The sequence below is a fragment of the Triticum aestivum genome, chromosome 3B (genome assembly GCF_018294505.1).
Source record: "Triticum aestivum cultivar Chinese Spring chromosome 3B, IWGSC CS RefSeq v2.1, whole genome shotgun sequence".
NCBI classification, from domain to species: domain Eukaryota; kingdom Viridiplantae; phylum Streptophyta; class Magnoliopsida; order Poales; family Poaceae; genus Triticum; species Triticum aestivum.
The window spans coordinates 799690037-799708514 of record NC_057801.1 but is presented as its reverse complement, the minus strand read 5'-3'; the positions used below and the strand labels follow the sequence as shown (position 1 = coordinate 799708514).

General features: G+C 54.6%; 1 protein-coding gene across 2 annotated transcripts in view; it reads left to right on the top strand.

Annotated features, from left to right (window-relative positions):
• The window catches only part of LOC123072520 (uridine 5'-monophosphate synthase), a 38383-nt gene extending 21250 nt beyond the window's left edge, over nt 1-17133 (top strand). Inside the window, exons 9-12 of one of the 2 annotated variants that reach the window (XM_044496090.1) lie at nt 16167-16304; nt 16446-16549; nt 16624-16696; nt 16782-17133. In XM_044496090.1, the coding sequence (XP_044352025.1) occupies nt 16167-16304; nt 16446-16549; nt 16624-16696; nt 16782-16907 (441 nt within the window). In that variant the 3' untranslated portion in view covers nt 16908-17133. Of the gene's footprint in view, nt 1-15427; nt 15647-16166; nt 16305-16445; nt 16550-16623; nt 16697-16781 lie in introns of those variants that run through there. The other variant, XM_044496091.1, reaches the window with a different exon arrangement.
• The last annotated feature ends 1345 nt before the right edge of the window (nt 17134-18478 follow it).

Sequence of the window (18478 nt, the reverse complement as noted above, 5' to 3'; positions counted from 1 at the left end):
CCTGCCTGGGAATTTGGAGGCCCGGCAGATATCATGAGGTTGCGCCCAGGCCTCAACTTCAACTTCACCGTCATGGAGTTGCACGGGATACTCAAGGAGATATTCAAACACGACCCACAGCATCCCGAGTGGTTCAGGTTGCCGGCAGGCGTCGTTCCTCTGTGCAACAACTCCTCGTGCGACTGCATCTGCGCAATGATGCCGTTGTGTGACTCGCACGGGATTGCTCCAACTTGGCAAGAGCCCGCCGGCGACGTCGTGCAGCAGTTCTTTGACAGCCTAGTGGAGGTGGCGGTCAATGCTGACGAGAAGAAGCTCCTCACCCGCGACACCACTGAGCAAGAGATGGAGCGCATCGCCACCAGGGCGGAAGAGGCGGCGGCAGCCGCGGCCGCGGGTGAATTCGGGTTCACCGTGGAGGAAGCGGACGCGGCGTTGGCGATGAGTATTGCCGAACGGGAGCAGCCCGAAGAGGAAGAAGAGCTCGCCGCGCCCGATGCCGAGTCGAACGAGCCCGCCGAGGGTGCGAGCGGCCCGCCATCTCCGAGGAGCTTGCCGCGAGCAGGGCCCGCAGCGCAGCCAAGAAGGCGCCTCCACAGGGTTGGCGACGTAGCAGGGCGGCAAGTGGGCCAACAGCCGCAGCGTCGCGCGACGCGCTCTACCGTGGCAAGTACGGTTGCCGTGGGAGCGCCTCCTGTCGCAGCGACAACTGAAGCGGGGTCGTCTCGGGCTGGCGCCGCAGCCCCCGCCAAGCGGCCAAGGGATCCCACCCCTCCACCTCGTCGTGCCGGAGATGGGCCGAACTTCGACCTCTCCGCGCTCAGCTCCGACGAGGAAGATGAAGAAGAGTAAGATTCCCTTGTTGTTCTGGTAGTTCTTCAACTTGCTGATGTTATCTTGCATCTGATCTGACCCATCCTGGACTCTTCCTTTTCAGGACTCTGGCCCAGAGGGCGGCGAAGAGGGCCAAGGCTCAGGTGGTGGTCATCGAGGACGAGCCCACTGCGACGACAGGAGGCGCGCCCGAGACCACCTTGCCGGATCCGGCCACCGCTTCGCAGAGCAGCCCCCAGCGCAGCCCCCAGCGTGAGCATATGGTTTACTTTCTGCTTCTGGGTGCGCGTGGTTGCTCTTTTCCTTTGTTGACATCTGATCACTGGTTTGTTTGTGCAGGAGCAGAACAGCTTGATCAGGAGGGCGTGGTGATCTCCTCCGACTCGTCGTCTGCTTCGACTACGCCGCCAAGGGCGGACTCCCCGGCAGGGAGCGTCCTCCGGTAAGGGAGGAGCCTCCGGCAAGGGAGGAGTCTCCGGCAAGGGACAGCGCTAACGATCCGCCGGTGGTGGAGGTCACGACGGCAGATCCTAGCACAGGTAGCCCTTCTTGCCCGAAACTTTCCTTGTAGTCTTCTGCTGATTTCTCTTCTCGAACACTTGTTTGATTTCTCCTTCTTCTTTGGTCGTCAGACCCACCCTCCACGGATCCGATGGAGACCGAGGCGGGCGGCGAGGAAGACGCGCGCGGCAATACTGATGATGCCGCGGCCACCGAAGAAGGAGCCGGCGCTGACGTGCCCGCTGGCGAAGAGGCCGCCAAGACTGCTGCCGAAGAAGCTGGCGGGGGATCTGGCGATCGCACTGACGGCCCTGAGGCCGCAGGAGCGTCGGGCGCTGCACCGACCGCCGATCCCTCCGCCGCTGCCGCAGCGTCAGGCTCCGAGGAGCCCCAGTCCGGCGCCTATCTGAAGGCTGGCGAGGGCATCTTCATCAAGCTCCCCTGGACGTCGAGCTCCAGGGCGCCGGTGGAAGGAGAAGCTCTGGATGGGGAGGTGCTTGCCTCCGTCGGGTTGTCGATCGTCGACTCGCCGGGAAGCAGCAGCGGCGAGCCTGAGGAGGAGCGGTTGCTACGGAGGCTGCTGGCGCTCTACCGCGCCCGCCAGGTCAAGTTGGAGTCCCGGGAAGCGCTTGTCGCGAGGGCGAGCGTGGACATAGAGAAGCGCGCGGAGGAGCTCCGGGGTCTTCGCCAAGAAACTCTCCGGGCCTTGGCGGAGGAGCGGGAGCAGCTTGCTGAGGAGCGGAAGGCCTTCCTCCTCGAGAAGGCCGAGGCTGAAGAGCAGCAGCGGCTCACCGGCGAGAAGCTGTACGCGCGAGAAGGCGAGCTGACTCAGCGGAAAGTGAACCTCGACAGCCACGAAGAGGAGTTTGCCGCGCGCGAACGGGCACTTGGCGGGACGCTCCAAGAGGCAAAGGATACGGCTGCGGCTGCCGAGGCCGCCAAGAAAGACTTGGAGGCAAAGGTGGCGCAGCTAGAAACTGATCTGAAGGTTGGTGGCAAAGAGCTTGCCGCGCTCAAGCTAGAGCGCGAGAAGGACGCCCTTGCCCACAGTGAGTTGCAGGGCCAACTCTCCGAAAAGGGCAAAGAGCTGCGTGCCGCCAAGGATTCCAACGCTGATCTGGAGCTGAAGCTGGCCACCTTGACGGAGACGTTGGACAGCGCCAGGAAACGGGAGGCAGACTTGAAGAAGGACATCGAGGCCAACGAGGCGCTGCTGGCGAGAGCCGCCGAAACCCAGAATCTCCTCAGAGATACCGTGGAGCTCTGGACGGAGGGTCTCGTGAATATTGCTGCAGTCATCGAAGAGGAGCTGGTGCATTTGGGGGTGGAAGGCTTCGGGTGAATATTGCTGCAGTCTCGTGAATATTTGCTTGGAGACGGTCTTCCTCAAGGAGCAGCGCGTCATCTTGCCGCAGCTGCTCTTGCTCGAGCTCATCATAAGCGAGCACTCGAGGTGACCCGTATACGAGTTCTGTGGGGAGAACTGCCTCCGCTCCATAGACTAGAGCGAAGGGTGTCTGGCTAGTGGCTCGATTTGGCGTCGTCCTGATCGACCAAAGAACCACCGACAGCTCCTCGATCCAGTTTCTTCCACACTTGTGCAGCCTGTCGAAAGTTCTTGTCTTGAGGCCTCGCAGCACTTCAGCGTTTGCTCTCTCCGCTTGACCGTTGCTTCTGGGATGAGCAACAGAAGCGAAGCAGACCTTGGCGCCAAGATCTTGGACGCACTGCATAAAGGTGCGGCTCGTAAACTGTGTGCCGTTGTCGGTGATGATCCTGTTAGGGATCCCGAAACGGCAAACAATCGACCTGAAGAACTTGACTGCTGACTGTGCTGTCACCTTCCTCACTGGTTCCACTTCCGGCCACTTTGTGAACTTGTCGATTGCAACGTACAAGAACTCAAAGCCCCCGACAGCTCGGGGGAAGGGGCCGAGGATGTCGAGCCCCCAGACCGAAAATGGCCAGGATAAAGGGATCGTCTAGAGAGCTTGAGCTGGCTGGTGTATCTGTTTGGAATGGAACTGGCACGCTTCACACTTGGTTACTTGTGCAGTTGCATCCTGGAGGGCTGTCGGCCAGAAGAAGCCTTGTCGGAACGCTTTGCCGACAAGTGCTCTTACGCCAATGTGGTGACCACATATGCCTCCATGTATCTCTGCCAACAGCTGTTGTCCATCTTCCCGGCGAATGCACTTCAATTTCACACCGTTGAGTCTTATTCTGTACAGTGTGCTGTCGACAAACTTGTACATACTTGACTGCCGGGCTACTTTTTCAGCTTCTTCTTGCTCTTCGGGAAGCTCTCCTGTCTGAAGGAAACGGACAATCTGCTGCGCCCATGCTGGAGCTTGCGGCTCGACAACAAGGACTAAAGGCATATCTGTTGCTGCGGGAACATCCGCTTCTACGGCAAGAACCTGCGGTTCGGCCGGAGCGTGATATTCCCCGGCAAGCTTGCCGGAGCAGAACTTGCCGGGAGCGTTTGCTTCGACGAAACAAACCATAAGGTTTGCCGGAGCAGACTGCCCCTCAGCATCTTTGGTGTTGATCTTGGGGACTTTCTTGGCGGCGGCTTCGGGGAGCTCTGCCGGAAAGTAGTCACTGGAAACCAACTTCCTCTTTTTGCTTGGTCCAGTTGATGGTGTCACGGATGGTTGAGTCAGCTTGAGCAAAAAAAACCCTGGTTCCACAGGTAACTTTAGTGCTGCGCACTTTGACAGGCCGTCAGCAATATCGTTCTGAGCTCGTGGAACGTGTTCCATTTGCAGGCCGTCAAAGTGTGCTTCTAGCTTTCTCACTTCATCAACATAAGCTTCCATCAATGGACTCTGGTAGTTCTTGTTCACTTGGTGGACGACAAGCTGTGAGTCACCCCTGATAATGAGCTTCTTGATCCCAAGGTCGGCTGCGATTCTGAGACCGGCAAGCAACCCTTCATACTCTGCAGTATTGTTGGTTGCTTGCTCTTTGGGAAAGTGCATCTAGACTATGTACTTGAGGTGCTCTCCGGTGGGTGCGATAAGCAGCACCCCAGCACCGGCGCCTTGCAGCGAGAAGGCACCATCAAAGTACATCAGCCACTCTTTGCTTGACTCCTTGACGGGGATGCTCGCCTCTGGAATTTCTTCATCTGGAGTTGGCGTCCAGTCTGCTATGAACTCTGCCAATGCCCTGCTTTGGATAGTTGCAGTGCTCTCAAACTTGAGGCCAAAGCTTGACAGTTCCAATGCCCACTCGACAATCCTGACCTGCCTTTTTTAATATTCTGAAAAACGGCAGGGCGCGCTCAGCAGACTTAGAGATAAACCTGCTGAGAGCAGCCACGCAACCGGCAAGCCTTCGCACATCCTTGACGCGCTTCGCTGCTTCAATCTGCTCGATGGCCTTAATCTTGTCGGGGTTGGCTTCAATCCCCCGCTGAGACACAAAGAACCCGAGAAGCTTGCCGGAAGGGACTCCAAACACGCACTTCTCGGGGTTGAGCCTGAGGTTGATCTTGCGCAGATTTGCAAAAGTTTCTTCTAAATCTTGGATCAGGGTAGCCTTGTCCTTGCTCTTGACCACTATATCATCCATGTAGGTTTCCACATTTCTGTGTATCTGTGGCTCAAAAGCGACATGGACTACTCTTGCAAATGTTGAACCAGCATTCTTCAACCCAAAGGGCATCCGTACAAAACAGTATGTGCCACAAGGGGTGATAAATGCGGTTTTCTCCTCATCCTCTTCTGCCATGAAGATTTGATGGTATCCAGAATACGCATCAAGAAATGAAAGCAAATCACATCCAGCTGTGGAGTCAACAATCTGGTCAATGCGCGGCAAGGGAAATGGATCTTTGGGACAAGCTTTATTGACATCAGTGAAGTCTATACAAAGCCTCCACTTCCCGCTCGCCTTGCGCACGACTACAGGATTGGCCAACCACGTGGGATGGAGCACTCCTCTGACAAGGCCTGCTGCTTCCAATTTCCTGATCTCTTCTGCAATGAAATCTTGGCGCTCCACTGCCTGCTTCCTGACTCTCTGCTTGACGGGCCGCGCATGAGGACAGACGGCAAGGTGGTGCTCGATTACTTTCCTGGGAACACCGGGGATATCTGACGGTTGCCATGCAAACACGTCGACATTCGCCCGCAGGAAAGCAATGAGCGCGCTTTCGTATTTGGGGTCAAGTGTGGCACTGATGGTGAAGGTACCACCAGTGCCGTCCTTCTTGGCGGACACCTTCTTGGTCTCGGGTGGAGCTGCCATCGTCTTCTTGCACTTGCCGGTGGAGTTCGATGGTGCGACCTCGACGGTAGCGCAGCACGCCGAAGAGGTGCGCTTGCCGGAGTGGGCATCAGAGCTCTTGCCGGACTTGGCCTTCTTCTTCCCCCCGGGAGCTTCAGCGGCAAGTGTGTGGTGATCGGCTACGGCTGCTACTTCCCGGTAGATCTTGTCGGCGCAGATAAGGGCATCCTTGTCAGATCCTCACTGTCAGATCCTCCTGCTCCTATACTCTCTCCGGGGAGCCTCCTCCCCTCTTCAGCGCGTGCACACTTGTCAGCCAAGGCGTAAAGCTTGCTGACGTCTCTGATCTTACACATCGCCATCTCCTCCCTCATCCTTCGGTTTCGCACGTTCTGATGGAACGCGCTGATGATCGCGGCGGGGTGGACGTCTGGGATGTTGTGTTGTACGCGGCTGAATCTCTGAATGTACTTGCACAATGGCTCTCCTTCCTTCTGGGCGAGCAGATGAAGATCGCTCTCTTGGCCATGTGGCTTGTGGCCGCCTGTAAAGGCGCCGACAAACTGATGGCACAGATCAGCCCAGGTGGATATGGAGTTGTCCGGCAAGTGCATGAGCCAGGATCTGACATTGGGTTTGAGCACCAGCAGGAAGTAGTTGGCAAGAATCTTGTCATCTCGCCCCCCGGCAGCCTGCACCGCAATGGTGTAGATGCTGAGGAACTCCGACGGATGCGTCTTGTCGTCGTACTTCTCCGGCACGTCTGGCTTGAAATTCTTTGTGCTGGGCCACTGGACTTGCCGCAGCTCACGGGTGAACGCAGGACAACCTACCGCGTACGGCAGATCGCCTGGTTCCCCTGGCGCATGCATGTCAACAGAGAGCCCAGCGCGCTTGTCAGATTGACGTCGCGCTTCTCTTCGGCGCTCGATGCGGGTTCGGGCGTCTTCTTGTTGTCGTTCATGGAGAACTTGGCGCTGGTCGCGACGGACTCGAGGGTCCGACGACGCGGTGGAGCCGCTGTTGGGGTGGACCCGGCGAGTCGGCGATTTTGGCCTTCGTAGTGGGGAGTGCATGGAAGTCGCACCTCCCTCAGTATTGTTGCCATCGGCTCGCGTCCGGCTGTCCTGCCGCGGCAGCGAGGTGCTTGGTCGCCGCGCAGTATCGCCGTTGGCGAAGCCGATGAGGCTCTGGATAGTGGCCCTCCATTCGTCGGTCTTGTCCGCCGTCGGAGGATAGTCCAAGAGCAGCTGGGCCCGCGCCAAGGCTTCTGCTGGAGTGGTGGGCGGCGGAGGTGAACGGTGCGAGGAGAGGGGCGTGCTCGGACTCCTAACCAAGTTAGAAGGAGCAGCGTCCCGTCCCGGCGACCGCACCTCGCTGGGGCCAGCATGCTGGCGTGCATGCTGGTCTTGAACGCCACGCGAACCACCAGCTTGATGTTGGGTCAGCGGACGTATAGCGCTGCGAACGCTATGACACTGCTGGTCCCGCGCCTCCTGAGAGGGGCGCGGTGCTCGCATGGACGCCGAGGTCTGTGCCGCCTTGTCCTTGGACTTGGCAGCGTTGTGGGCACCCTCGTCGACGCCCATTCCTCCGCCGGCGTCCACTCCACCACCCGTTTGCTCCGGAGGCGGTGGAAGCGACGCAGACGGGACAGCTGTCTCCGAACCCTTCTTCTTCGGTGGCATGTCGATGAAGACGACGAAGATTTAGCTGGCGTGCTGCTTATCGCACCCACCGGAGAGCACCTCAAGTACATAGTCCAGATGCACTTTCCCAAAGAGCAAGCAACCAACAATACTGCAGAGTATGAAGGATTGCTTGCCGGTCTCAGAATCGCAGCCGACCTTGGGATCAAGAAGCTCATTATCAAGGGTGACTCACAGCTTGTCGTCCGCCAAGTGAACAAGAACTACCAGAGTCCATTGATGGAAGCTTAAGTTGATGAAGTGAGAAAGCTAGAAGCACACTTTGACGGCCTGCAAATGGAACACGTTCCACGAGCTCAGAATGATATTGCTGACGGCCTGTCAAAGTGCGCAGCACTAAAGTTACCTGTGGAACTAGGGTTTTTTTTGCTCAAGCTGACTCAACCATCCGTGACACCATCAACTGGACCAAGCAAAAAGAGGAAGTTGGTTTCCAGTGACTACTTTCCGGCAGAGCTCCCCGAAGCCGCCGCCAAGAAAGTCCCCAAGATCAACACCAAAGATGCTGAGGGGCAGTCTGCTCCGGCAAACCTTATGGTTTGTTCTGTCGAAGCAAACGCTCCCGGCAAGTTCTGCTCCGGCAAGCTTGCCGGGGAATATCACGCTCCGGCCGAACCGCAGGTTCTTGCCGTAGAAGCGGATGTTCCCGCAGCAACAGATATGCCTTTAGTCCTTGTTGTCGAGCCGCAAGCTCCAGCATGGGCGCAGCAGATTGTCCGTTTCCTTCAGACAGGAGAGCTTCCCGAAGAGCAAGAAGAAGCTGAAAAAGTAGCCCGGCAGTCAAGTATGTACAAGTTTGTCGACAGCACACTGTACAGAATAAGACTCAACGGTGTGAAATTGAAGTGCATTCGCCGGGAAGATGGACAACAGCTGTTGGCAGAGATACATGGAGGCATATGTGGTCACCACATTGGCGCAAGAGCACTTGTCGGCAAAGCATTCCGACAAGGCTTCTTCTGGCCGACAGCCCTCCAGGATGCAACTGCACAAGTAACCAAGTGTGAAGCGTGCCAGTTCCATTCCAAACAGATACACCAGCCAGCTCAAGCTCTCCAGACGATCCCTTTATCCTGGCCATTTTCGGTCTGGGGGCTCGACATCCTCGGCCCCTTCCCCCGAGCTGTCGGGGGCTTTGAGTTCTTGTACGTTGCAATCGACAAGTTCACAAAGTGGCCGGAAGTGGAACCAGTGAGGAAGGTGACAGCACAGTCAGCAGTCAAGTTCTTCAGGTCGATTGTTTGCCGTTTCGGGATCCCTAACAGGATCATCACCGACAACGGCACACAGTTTACGAGCCGCACCTTCATGCAGTACGTCCAAGATCTTGGCGCCAAGGTCTGCTTCGCTTCTGTTGCTCATCCGAGAAGCAACGGTCAAGCGGAGAGGGCAAACGCTGAAGTGCTGCGAGGCCTCAAGACCAGAACTTTCGACAGGCTGCACAAGTGCGGAAGAAACTGGATCGAGGAGCTGCCGGTGGTTCTTTGGTCGATCAGGACGACGCCAAATCGAGCCACTGGCCAGACACCCTTCGCTCTAGTCTATGGAGCGGAGGCAGTTCTCCCCACGGAACTCGTATACGGGTCACCTCGAGTGCTCGCTTATGATGAGCTCGAGCAAGAGCAGCTGCGGCAAGATGACGCGCTGCTCCTTGAGGAAGACCGTCTCCAGGCTGCTGTGCGAGCCGCTCGCTACCAGCAAGCTCTGCGCCGCTACCATAGCCGCAGAGTCAATGCCAGGAGTCTCGAGGAAGGCGACCTTGTTCTTCGGCGCGTTCAGTCGGCCAAGAATTCCAACAAGTTGACGCCGAAGTGGGAAGGCCCTTATCGGGTGAAACGAGTCACTAGGCCCGGCGCTGTCCGCCTTGAGACCGAAGATGGCATTCCGGTGAGCAACTCCTGGAACATCGAGCATCTTCGTAAGTTTTACCCGTAAGGCGCGGTTGTCGGACCCTGTCCGGCAACCACCTTTCTGTACAAGTCTTGCCGCTGTTGCATGTAATCCTTTGTACAGAGCCGGGCGCAGACCCCGTGCACTAGTAAAGTTCATGTGCCCCGCACATCTTGTCAGCTTTCTTTTATGCTATAATCCTTTTTCGCATATATTATCTGACACTTTGTGCAGCACTAGACCCCGGTAAGCAATAACGAGCCCAAGGCTCCATATCATTACTTTATTTCTCTGTTTCTTTCTCAAAAGAAGGAAGGTTCCCTCGCCCACAAGGTTTACCGGGGGGGGGGGAGGAGAAGATAATGGTGTGGACCAGGCCGTTCAAGAAGGTTTCTCCTTGCCGGGAAGCAGACGACAGAAAAGCTAAGTTGCTAAAGCTTGAGCAATCAGTTTTTTAAGTTTTTGAGTTATTTTCCTTGAACGACCGTGCTTTGTATGGAAAACCTGTGCGCGGAGGAACCAACTCGTAGCTAGTTGCGCCTTTATTTTGTTTCGAGCCCGCTCAACAACTTAAGTGAGCTGCTAGCGCCCTTACTTTGCTTCGAGTCCGCTCAGCAACTTAAGTGAGCTGCTAGCGCCCTTACTTTGTTTCGAGTTCGCTCAACAACTTAAGTGAGCTGCAACTAGTTGCGACAAGGTTGCTTGTCGGTAGCGACCCCGCCAGCAGGCTGCTGAAGTTCCGCACTCGGCGCTCGCGGCAAGGGTGCCTGCACCGGCAAGTTTCCCTAGAAAGCGTAGGGCAGAACCATACAAAGCCAAGAGTCGAGTAAAGGAAGTAACACATCAATTTTTTGCCTAAGATAGAGTTATATTACAAAAATAACTTGTCGCGCCTCTAATAAAGTGTTCCCATGACATGACTGGCAGCGACAAGAAAAGAAGAAAACGGACGGCCTAATCTACGCGACCGCCGTCAACCCTTTTGACCTCGTTCACCCTGTCCACAATGGGTGCGACGAGGGCCTTAAGTGCGTCAAGATCAGCGTCCGCCGGCAGCTTCTTGAGGACGTTGGTAAGGTTGAGGCCCGGATTGCGGAAGGCCACCTTCACCAGCACCTTCTCCAGAACTCCGGCACAAATCGAGCGTGACTCGTCGGCCAACTGCTTTGGGATCCATTCCCGGAGTTGCTGGAGCGCCGCCGCCACGCCTTTGAAGAACAGAGTGAGCTTGGCGCTGGGTTGGAGGTTCTCGTCGGAGGAGTACCCGAAGCCTTCCACCCCCAAATGCACCAGCTCCTCTTCGATGACTGCAGCAATATTCACGAGACCCTCCGTCCAGAGCTCCACGGTATCTCTGAGGAGATTCTGGGTTTCGGCGGCTCTCGCCAGCAGCGCCTCGTTGGCCTCGATGTCCTTCTTCAAGTCTGCCTCCCGTTTCCTGGCGCTGTCCAATGTCTCCGTCAAGGTGGCCAGCTTCAGCTCCAGATCAGCGTTGGAATCCTTGGCGGCATGTAGCTCTTTGCCCTTTTCGGAGAGTTGGCCCTGCAACTCACCGTGGGCAAGGGCGTCCTTCTCGCGCTCTAGCTTGAGCGCGGCAAGCTCTTTGCCACCAACCTTCAGATCAGTTTCTAGCTGCGCCACCTTTGCCTCCAAGTCTTTCTTGGCGGCCTCGGCAGCCGCAGCCGTATCCTTTGCCTCTTGGAGCGTCCCGCCAAGTGCCCGTTCGCGCGCGGCAAGCTCCTCTTCGTGGCTGTCGAGGTTCACTTTCCGCTGAGTCAGCTCGCCTTCTCGCGCGTACAGCTTCTCGCCGGTGAGCCGCTGCTGCTCTTCAGCTTCGGCCTTCTCGAGGAGGAAGGCCTTCCGCTCCTCAGCAAGCTGCTCCCGCTCCTCCGCCAAGGCCCGGAGAGTTTCTTGGCGAAGACCCCGGAGCTCCTCCGCGCGCTTCTCTATGTCCACGCTCGCCCTCGCGACAAGCGCTTCCCGGGACTCCAACTTGACCTGGCGGGCGCGGTAGAGCGCCAGCAGCCTCCGTAGCAACCGCTCCTCCTCAGGCTCGCCGCTGCTGCTTCCCGGCGAGTCGACGATCGACAACCCGGCGGAGGCAAGCACCTCCCCATCCAGAGCTTCTCCTTCCACCGGCGCCCTGGAGCTCGACGTCCAGGGGAGCTTGATGAAGATGCCCTCGCCAGCCTTCAGATAGGCGCCGGACTGGGGCTCCTCGGAGCCTGACGCTGCGGCAGCGGCGGAGGGATCGGCGGTCGGTGCAGCGCCCGACGCTCCTGCGGCCTCAGGGCCGTCAGTGCGATCGCCAGATCCCCCGCCAGCTTCTTCGGCAGCAGTCTTGGCGGCCTCTTCGCCGGCGGGCACGTCAGCGCCGGCTCCTTCTTCGGTGGCCGCGGCATCATCAGTATTGCCGCGCGCGTCTTCCTCGCCACCCGCCTCGGTCTCCATCGGATCCGTGGAGGGTGGGTCTGACGACCAAAGAAGAAGGAGAAATCAAACAAGTGTTCGAGAAGAGAAATCAGCAGAAGACTACAAGGAAAGTTTCGGGCAAGAAGGGCTACCTGTGCTAGGATCTGCCGTCGCGACCTCCACCACCGGCGGATCGTTAGCGCTGTGCCTTGCCGGAGACTCCTCCCTTGCCGGAGGCTCCTCCCTTACCGGAGGACGCTCCCTGCCGGGGAGTCCGCCCTTGGCGGCATAGTCGAAGCAGACGACGAGTCGGAGGAGATCACCACGCCCTCTTGATCAAGCTGTTCTGCTCCTGCACAAACAAACCAGTGATCGGATGTCAAAAAAGGAAAAGAGCAACCACGCGCACCCAGAAGCAGAAAGTAAACCATATGCTCACGCTGGGGGCTGCGCTGGGGGCTGCTCTGCGAAGTGATGGCCGGATCTGGTAGGGTGGTCTCGGGCGCGCCTCCTGTCGTCGCAGTGGGCTCGTCCTCGATGACCACCACCTGAGCCTTGGCCCTCTTCGCCGCCCTCTGGGCCAGAGTCCTGAAAAGGGAGAGTCCAGGATGGGTCAGATCAGATGCAAGATAACACCAGCAAGTTGAAGAACTACAAGAACAACAAGGGAATCTTACTCTTCTTCCTCTTCCTCGTCGGAGCTGAGCGCGGAGAGGTCGAAGTTCGGCCCACCTCCGGCACGACGAGGTGGAGGGGTGGGATCCCTTGGCCGCTTGGCGGGGGCTGCGGCGCCAGCCCGAGACGACCCCGCTTCAGTTGTCGTTGCGACAGGAGGCGCTCCCACGGCAACCGTACTTGCCACAGTAGAGCGCGTCGCGCGACGCTGCGGCTGTTGGCCCACTTGCCGCCCTTGCTACGTCGCCAACCCTGTGGAGGCGCCTTCTTGGCTGCGCTGCGGGCCCTGCTCGCGGCAAGCTCCTCAGAGATGGCGGGCCGCTTGCACCCTCGGCGGGCTCGTTCGACTCGGCATCGGGCGCGGCGAGCTCTTCTTCCTCTTCGGGCTGCTCCCGTTCGGCAATACTCATCGCCAACACCGCGTCCGCTTCCTCCACGGTGAACCCGAATTCACCCACGGCCGCGGCTGCCGCCGCCTCTTCCGCCCTGGTGGCGATGCGCTCCATCTCTTGCTCAGTGGTGTCGCGGGTGAGGAGCTTCTTCTCGTCAGCATTGACCGCCACCTCCACTAGGCTGTCAAAGAACTGCTGCACGACGTCGTCGGCGGGCTCTCGCCAAGTTGGAGCAATCCTGTGCGAGTCACACAACGGCATCATGGCGCAGATGCGGTCGTGCGAAGAGTTGTTGCACAGAGGAACGACGCCTGCCGGCAACCTGAACCACTCGGGATGCTGTGGGTCGTGCTTGAATATCTCCTTGAGTATCCCGTCCAACTCTATGACGGTGAAGTTGAAGTTGAGGCCTGGGCGCAACCTCATGATATCTGCCGGGCCTCCAAATTCCCAGGCAGGTCTCCCCCTCGCCTGCAGAGGGGCGATGCGCCGGCGAAGGAAATCTGCGCCAACAGCTCCTACAGTCAGCCCGGCAAGCCTGAGGCGCAAGATCCGAGTGGTGGCGATCGTCAGCTTGTCGTCGTCCACGGACAGAGCGCTCCAGTCATTGCCACGCACTGCTGGGGCTTGGCGCAGGGCGGTGAACGGCTGCGGGCTCTCTTCTACAACCCAGCACCAATCAGCTCTCCACTCGTCCCACTTGCTGCGGAGCTCCCCCTCCAGATAGGTCTCCTTCTTGCCGGCCCGCGAGATCCAGGCGATCCCGCCGGCAAGAGGTTCCCCTCTCTCAACACGAGGCATAAAGAAATGGCGGAAGAGAGCTACGTTGGGGTGGACTCCGACAAAGTTTTCGCATAGATGGGCGAAAACTGCCATGGTCAGAACGGCGTTGGGGGTAAAGTCAAGGAGGTGGAGTCCATAGGTGTTCATGACGTCGCAAAAGAAATCAGAGAATGGCGGGCAGAGCCCGCAGTAGAAGAACACGGCGAAGAAAGGATATCCGCCAACTGGAGCTGCTTGCGAGGCGACGGCGGAGAGTACCTTCGTGCGCGGATGCGCCCGCGTCTCCGTCGACCAGAAGAGATAGTACCACTCCCTCAGCTCCTCCGCGGAGAGCTCGGGGGGGGGGGAAGTGGCCCGCTCCTTCCGCAGCGCCTCAAGCCGCTGCGCTTCGGTCGACTTCACAGCTTTCCCGGCCGCGGCCTTCGTGGCCTTCCCCTTCCCGGACTTCGGAGGCATGGCGGAGGCGATGGGGGAGATCGACAGCGCTGGTGGTGGTGACGGCGATGGGAGCGGAGCGCTGCTCTCTTTCGACCTTGGAAGCGGAAGAGGGCGGCGGAGGTTTCTGAGATTGCAGCAGCAAATGGCGAAGGTAGGGGAAATACCCCTGTTTCCCCTGCTTATAAGGGGGACGGGGCGGACGTTTCGACCTTCCAAGTAAACAACCACCCACAATCTCTCCCACGACGCCGCGATTGACGCGTGCCGTTTTGGGCGTGCGCGGTGGGAGCGGAGTTAGACTCGGCGTGACCTAGGCCGCGCGTGCCCGTGCACTATTTTGGGCCTGGCCCAACAGCGCTCGGCACCGTGTATGGCCCAGGCCCGGGGGCTCCTGTCGGTGTACTAGAGTAGGGGTACCCTAGTATCCCGAACTCGTGCACGGGCAGTTGCAGCACCCCGCGGCAAGGCTTGCCGGGTGACCGCCAAGACCCTCCGTGGATCCCTTGAAGACCATTCAAGAACAAAGTACTCAAACCAAGGCCCCGGCAAGAGGAGCTTGCCGGGAAGGCCAAACAAGGCCCCGACAAGAGGATCTTGCCGGAAGAGACAAGACCCCGGCAAGAGGATCTTGCCGGGAAGACTACTCAAGGCATACCAAGAAAGCTTGCCGCGACGCGCCCTGCGTCCCGGCAAGATCCGGCGAGCGACAAGCTTCCGGACGCGACAAGACGACGGCCGCGGCAAGGAGCTTGCCGCGGGAAACCCCCACTTCGTGCCCGCGCTCCAGCACACCTGCTAACGTGTCGCTCTGGGACTCTCCCAAGCACACGTGGCAGGAGGCCGTGCAGCTAGGGGTACGTGGTGGCAAGCGGAGATGAAGAGAAGCCCATCGTGGCAAACGGTGGCGCTCCTAATGGTCACCTTTTACACTGTTTAGGAGACTCAGACAGGCATTTAATGCCCTTGTCCCCTGCCGTCAGAGGTAGGTAGGGTGCACTGTATCCACAGTAGCGGTAGCTGCACCTACCGCATCCTTTTCCATTTTTACCCTTCTAGTCTACGTTGCCACCTGTGGGTAACCCCTTGAAAGTATAAAAGGAGGCCCAAGCGCAACGTAGGGGGTTCGGCCAGTTCGGCTCATTGGAGATACCAGAAACACTCCCACGCTCAGTCTGGTAGCATCGATCGCTCCTGAGCAAAGATTCAATACACACAAACAAGCAGCAGTAGGGTTTTACGCATCCGTGCGGCCCGAAGCTGGATAAAATCCCCCCCCCCGCGTGCATCGCCTCGATCCGCTCTTTGTGCGCTCTCCGCCTCCCACCGAACCGAAAGGGGCCCTGTCCCCATAGGTGTTGGTGGAATCAGCACCCCCCGACAGCACTGAAGATGATGATATCTCTAAATTTGGGCAGCAAGTTTCAGACTCACATACTTCTCGTTTAACTCCAAGTAAGTTCATACAAGCAATGAATGTTGTCACATATAAAATGTTTTTTCAATATACTTGTCTTATTATAGAAATACATTTCTGACTCACAAATATTTAACTCTCAGGACACAACTTGAGAGATGTAGAGATAATTGACATTGCAGATGAACCTTCATCTCCTAAAACAATTGATTGTAAGCATATTCGTCAGCTTGATGACCCATTATCAGACGGAGAAAGTTTTGCTTATGCTGGTAGCATCAATGAATCCATGAGGAGTAGAAAACAGCGTTATCAGAAGAAAGAAGAGATCGCTGAAGGTATTTCTGAGCTCATTAAGAAGAAGAAATATCCGGCCAAGATGTTGAACGACGTTTACAACACTCTTGTTGCCAGAAACAAGTTTAGGGGTTTGCGTTCGACACGTCAACGTGACGTGAATGATACCGGCGGTACAAAGATAAGGATAGGTGAAGCTTCTGTAACAGAAAGAGAGTTTGTAAGATGCCTATTGCCAAAAGGAAAGATGTGTCAAAACATGATGTGGTTAATGTCTGTTGCAATGATGCATGACTGGGGATCAAAGACCAAGGTTATTTTGGACCAGACAATTATAGTAAGTAATATTTGTTGTTCTTAGGTTATTTCCTTTCCATTGTTATTATCTGACCAGTATGCACTTTCAATAGACTGAATTGTTGAAAAAACCTACGAAACGTGGCACGCATTACTATGCAAGAAGCTTAGTAAGTTGTCACTTGAAAATGTTGAGCAGGTAATATTTCAGCATTTACATGATTTACTCTTCAAAATTATACAGAAGTTCAAGTTTGTAATAATCAATTGTGTCTTATTTGGTTCAAGTTGTACCTCCCGACGCTATTTGACAACCATTGGATATTGGCAGTCATTAACTTCACACAAAATACAATTGAAATTTATGACTCTAACAAGAAGGTACAAGAAGGTGAAGACCCACACAAGGTTATCTTGGACAACATGGTATGTCATTAGTACTGTCTCTCTACTCATGTTACTAGCTGTAATCCAATTTGCCCATATCTGAAATTTTAGGGTCAAACACTACCTTCAAATGTTGCACATTAATTATGTTAGCTAATGAATTATTTATAAACATTGCAGTGTAGCAATCTGCAAGAAGCATTGACTGCTGTTCTCAATCAGAGTGCTTTCAATTTTATCCATTTCCCAAGGAAGTATTGCTATGCTGGAAAGCAAACAAACAAGTATAGATACTACAATTTTTTCTATTTACATCTTCAACATTTGCATGAACTAATCATAATTAATATTATTATAGTGATGATTGCGGTTTCTGGGTTATTAAAGTCCTATTGTGTCACAATGGCAAAGAGCTGGTCGCAAATTACAAGGTATACTATTCCAAACAAACAACAGTTTTAAATATGCTGTATACAATCACTTTTCCACTAGTAACCTATGCTTCATTACATATAGTGGGAAATGGATGTCTTTCGGAAGGAAATATGTTACATACTGGTTTATCACCGCTTCAATGATCTCAACCCAAGAAAGCCTGAGATCCAGAAGATAGCATCCTCCATCGAGACAATAGTCGAATGATTCCTCAACGGCCGCGTTTCCTATATTTACCATCCCCACCTGGTTGCAACTTATTTCATATGATATAGTAGTTTATCAAAATGAACAACTTTCATTCAGTCGAACCGCCGTGATGTATGCTACTCATAAACTTTGTATGGTTATTTCCTGCTTTTGGAACAAACTACTTATTGCTATGATGTAACCAAATGACAGCTGAACGTTTTGCTGTTTTTAAGTTAGTTCCTCTTAATTTCTCTATCATCAGTATATTTGTTTTTACAGCTCTCATTGAACTATTCCCAAGACCATTTCTGGTTAACAATCGAATGAAAAAATTACTTTAATGCTTGTTCTTCGTGCTTGTAATTTTTTCTCCTCAACTTATTTTCACACTCATTTTCGAAGTGAAATGATATATAACTTGTTCATTATGTCAACTACGTTATGCTATGTGAAATGATATATCACCTATTGTTGTTTGCATACATTCTTTGTATGTTACTCATTTCACTTCCCAGCAAAGTTCACTTATACGTAATTATATATTTTTAATATTACATTCCATATCCTTCATTTCAAATTTCAGTTCATTACAAACAAATTATGTGCGAAAACAATAATCGATAACACTAACTTCTGCACATACATAAAGGAGTACAATTTACTTAATCATAACTAGATCTCCAATGACATTACATCTTCATACACACTTGGACGCTTTCAAAGCTATCCTAAAGCCAGATAAACTACCGTTACTGCTAATACTATAGTAAACAGACTAGAAGGAGATCCACCAATTGCTAAGCAAGTTGAGACCAAAATGATTGTTCCCCATATGAACATCCTCAACCTCCAGACTGAACCTTCAAGCTTTGTTATACAAACTCTGAACTCTTCAACATGCCTATTTTTCTCATGAATATCTTGTTCAATCTTCATCCTCAGACAACAAATTAACTTATCTTGGTCTACAACCTTTCTGTTTGCATCCTCCAGCATCTCCTTAAGTGGAGCTCCACAATAATCCACCATATTCTCAACATACTCCATCAATAGATCTGTCCAGATCCAAATGCTGCATCTTCCTGGCTGCTCATAATTTTTTGTGGCTATGGAGATTAGATTTGTGCTAGCATGAAATAATTAGTAAAGAAGAACAATGAACTTACAGTGCTTCCACATGAAAGGTATTCTCGATCTGGATTGCGTGGGGTACGAGACATCATCTTCCTCGCCTCAACCTTGCATGCACACCTCAGCTCTGGTGGATCCAAGCTTGTACCATTCCTAACTGACGTGTACACCCTTCGAAGAGAGCTCGAGCTTGAAGATCCAGATGAATGACACCCTTTCAACATTTCTCCTCTCTAAAATATGATTGTTCCTTCGGCTGTCTTATATCCCACTGCGGTCATTGGATTCTCACAACTGGTGCATTTGTACAGCTTTGTTATTTAATCACATGCGTCAGTACCACGCTTCCCTGGTAGGTAAGGCTGCACTCTTTTCATTACAACCTGGGCTTTGATTTGACCTATCAGAATATACATTTTTTACACAACACCAATCTACTATGGTCCAAATGTAAA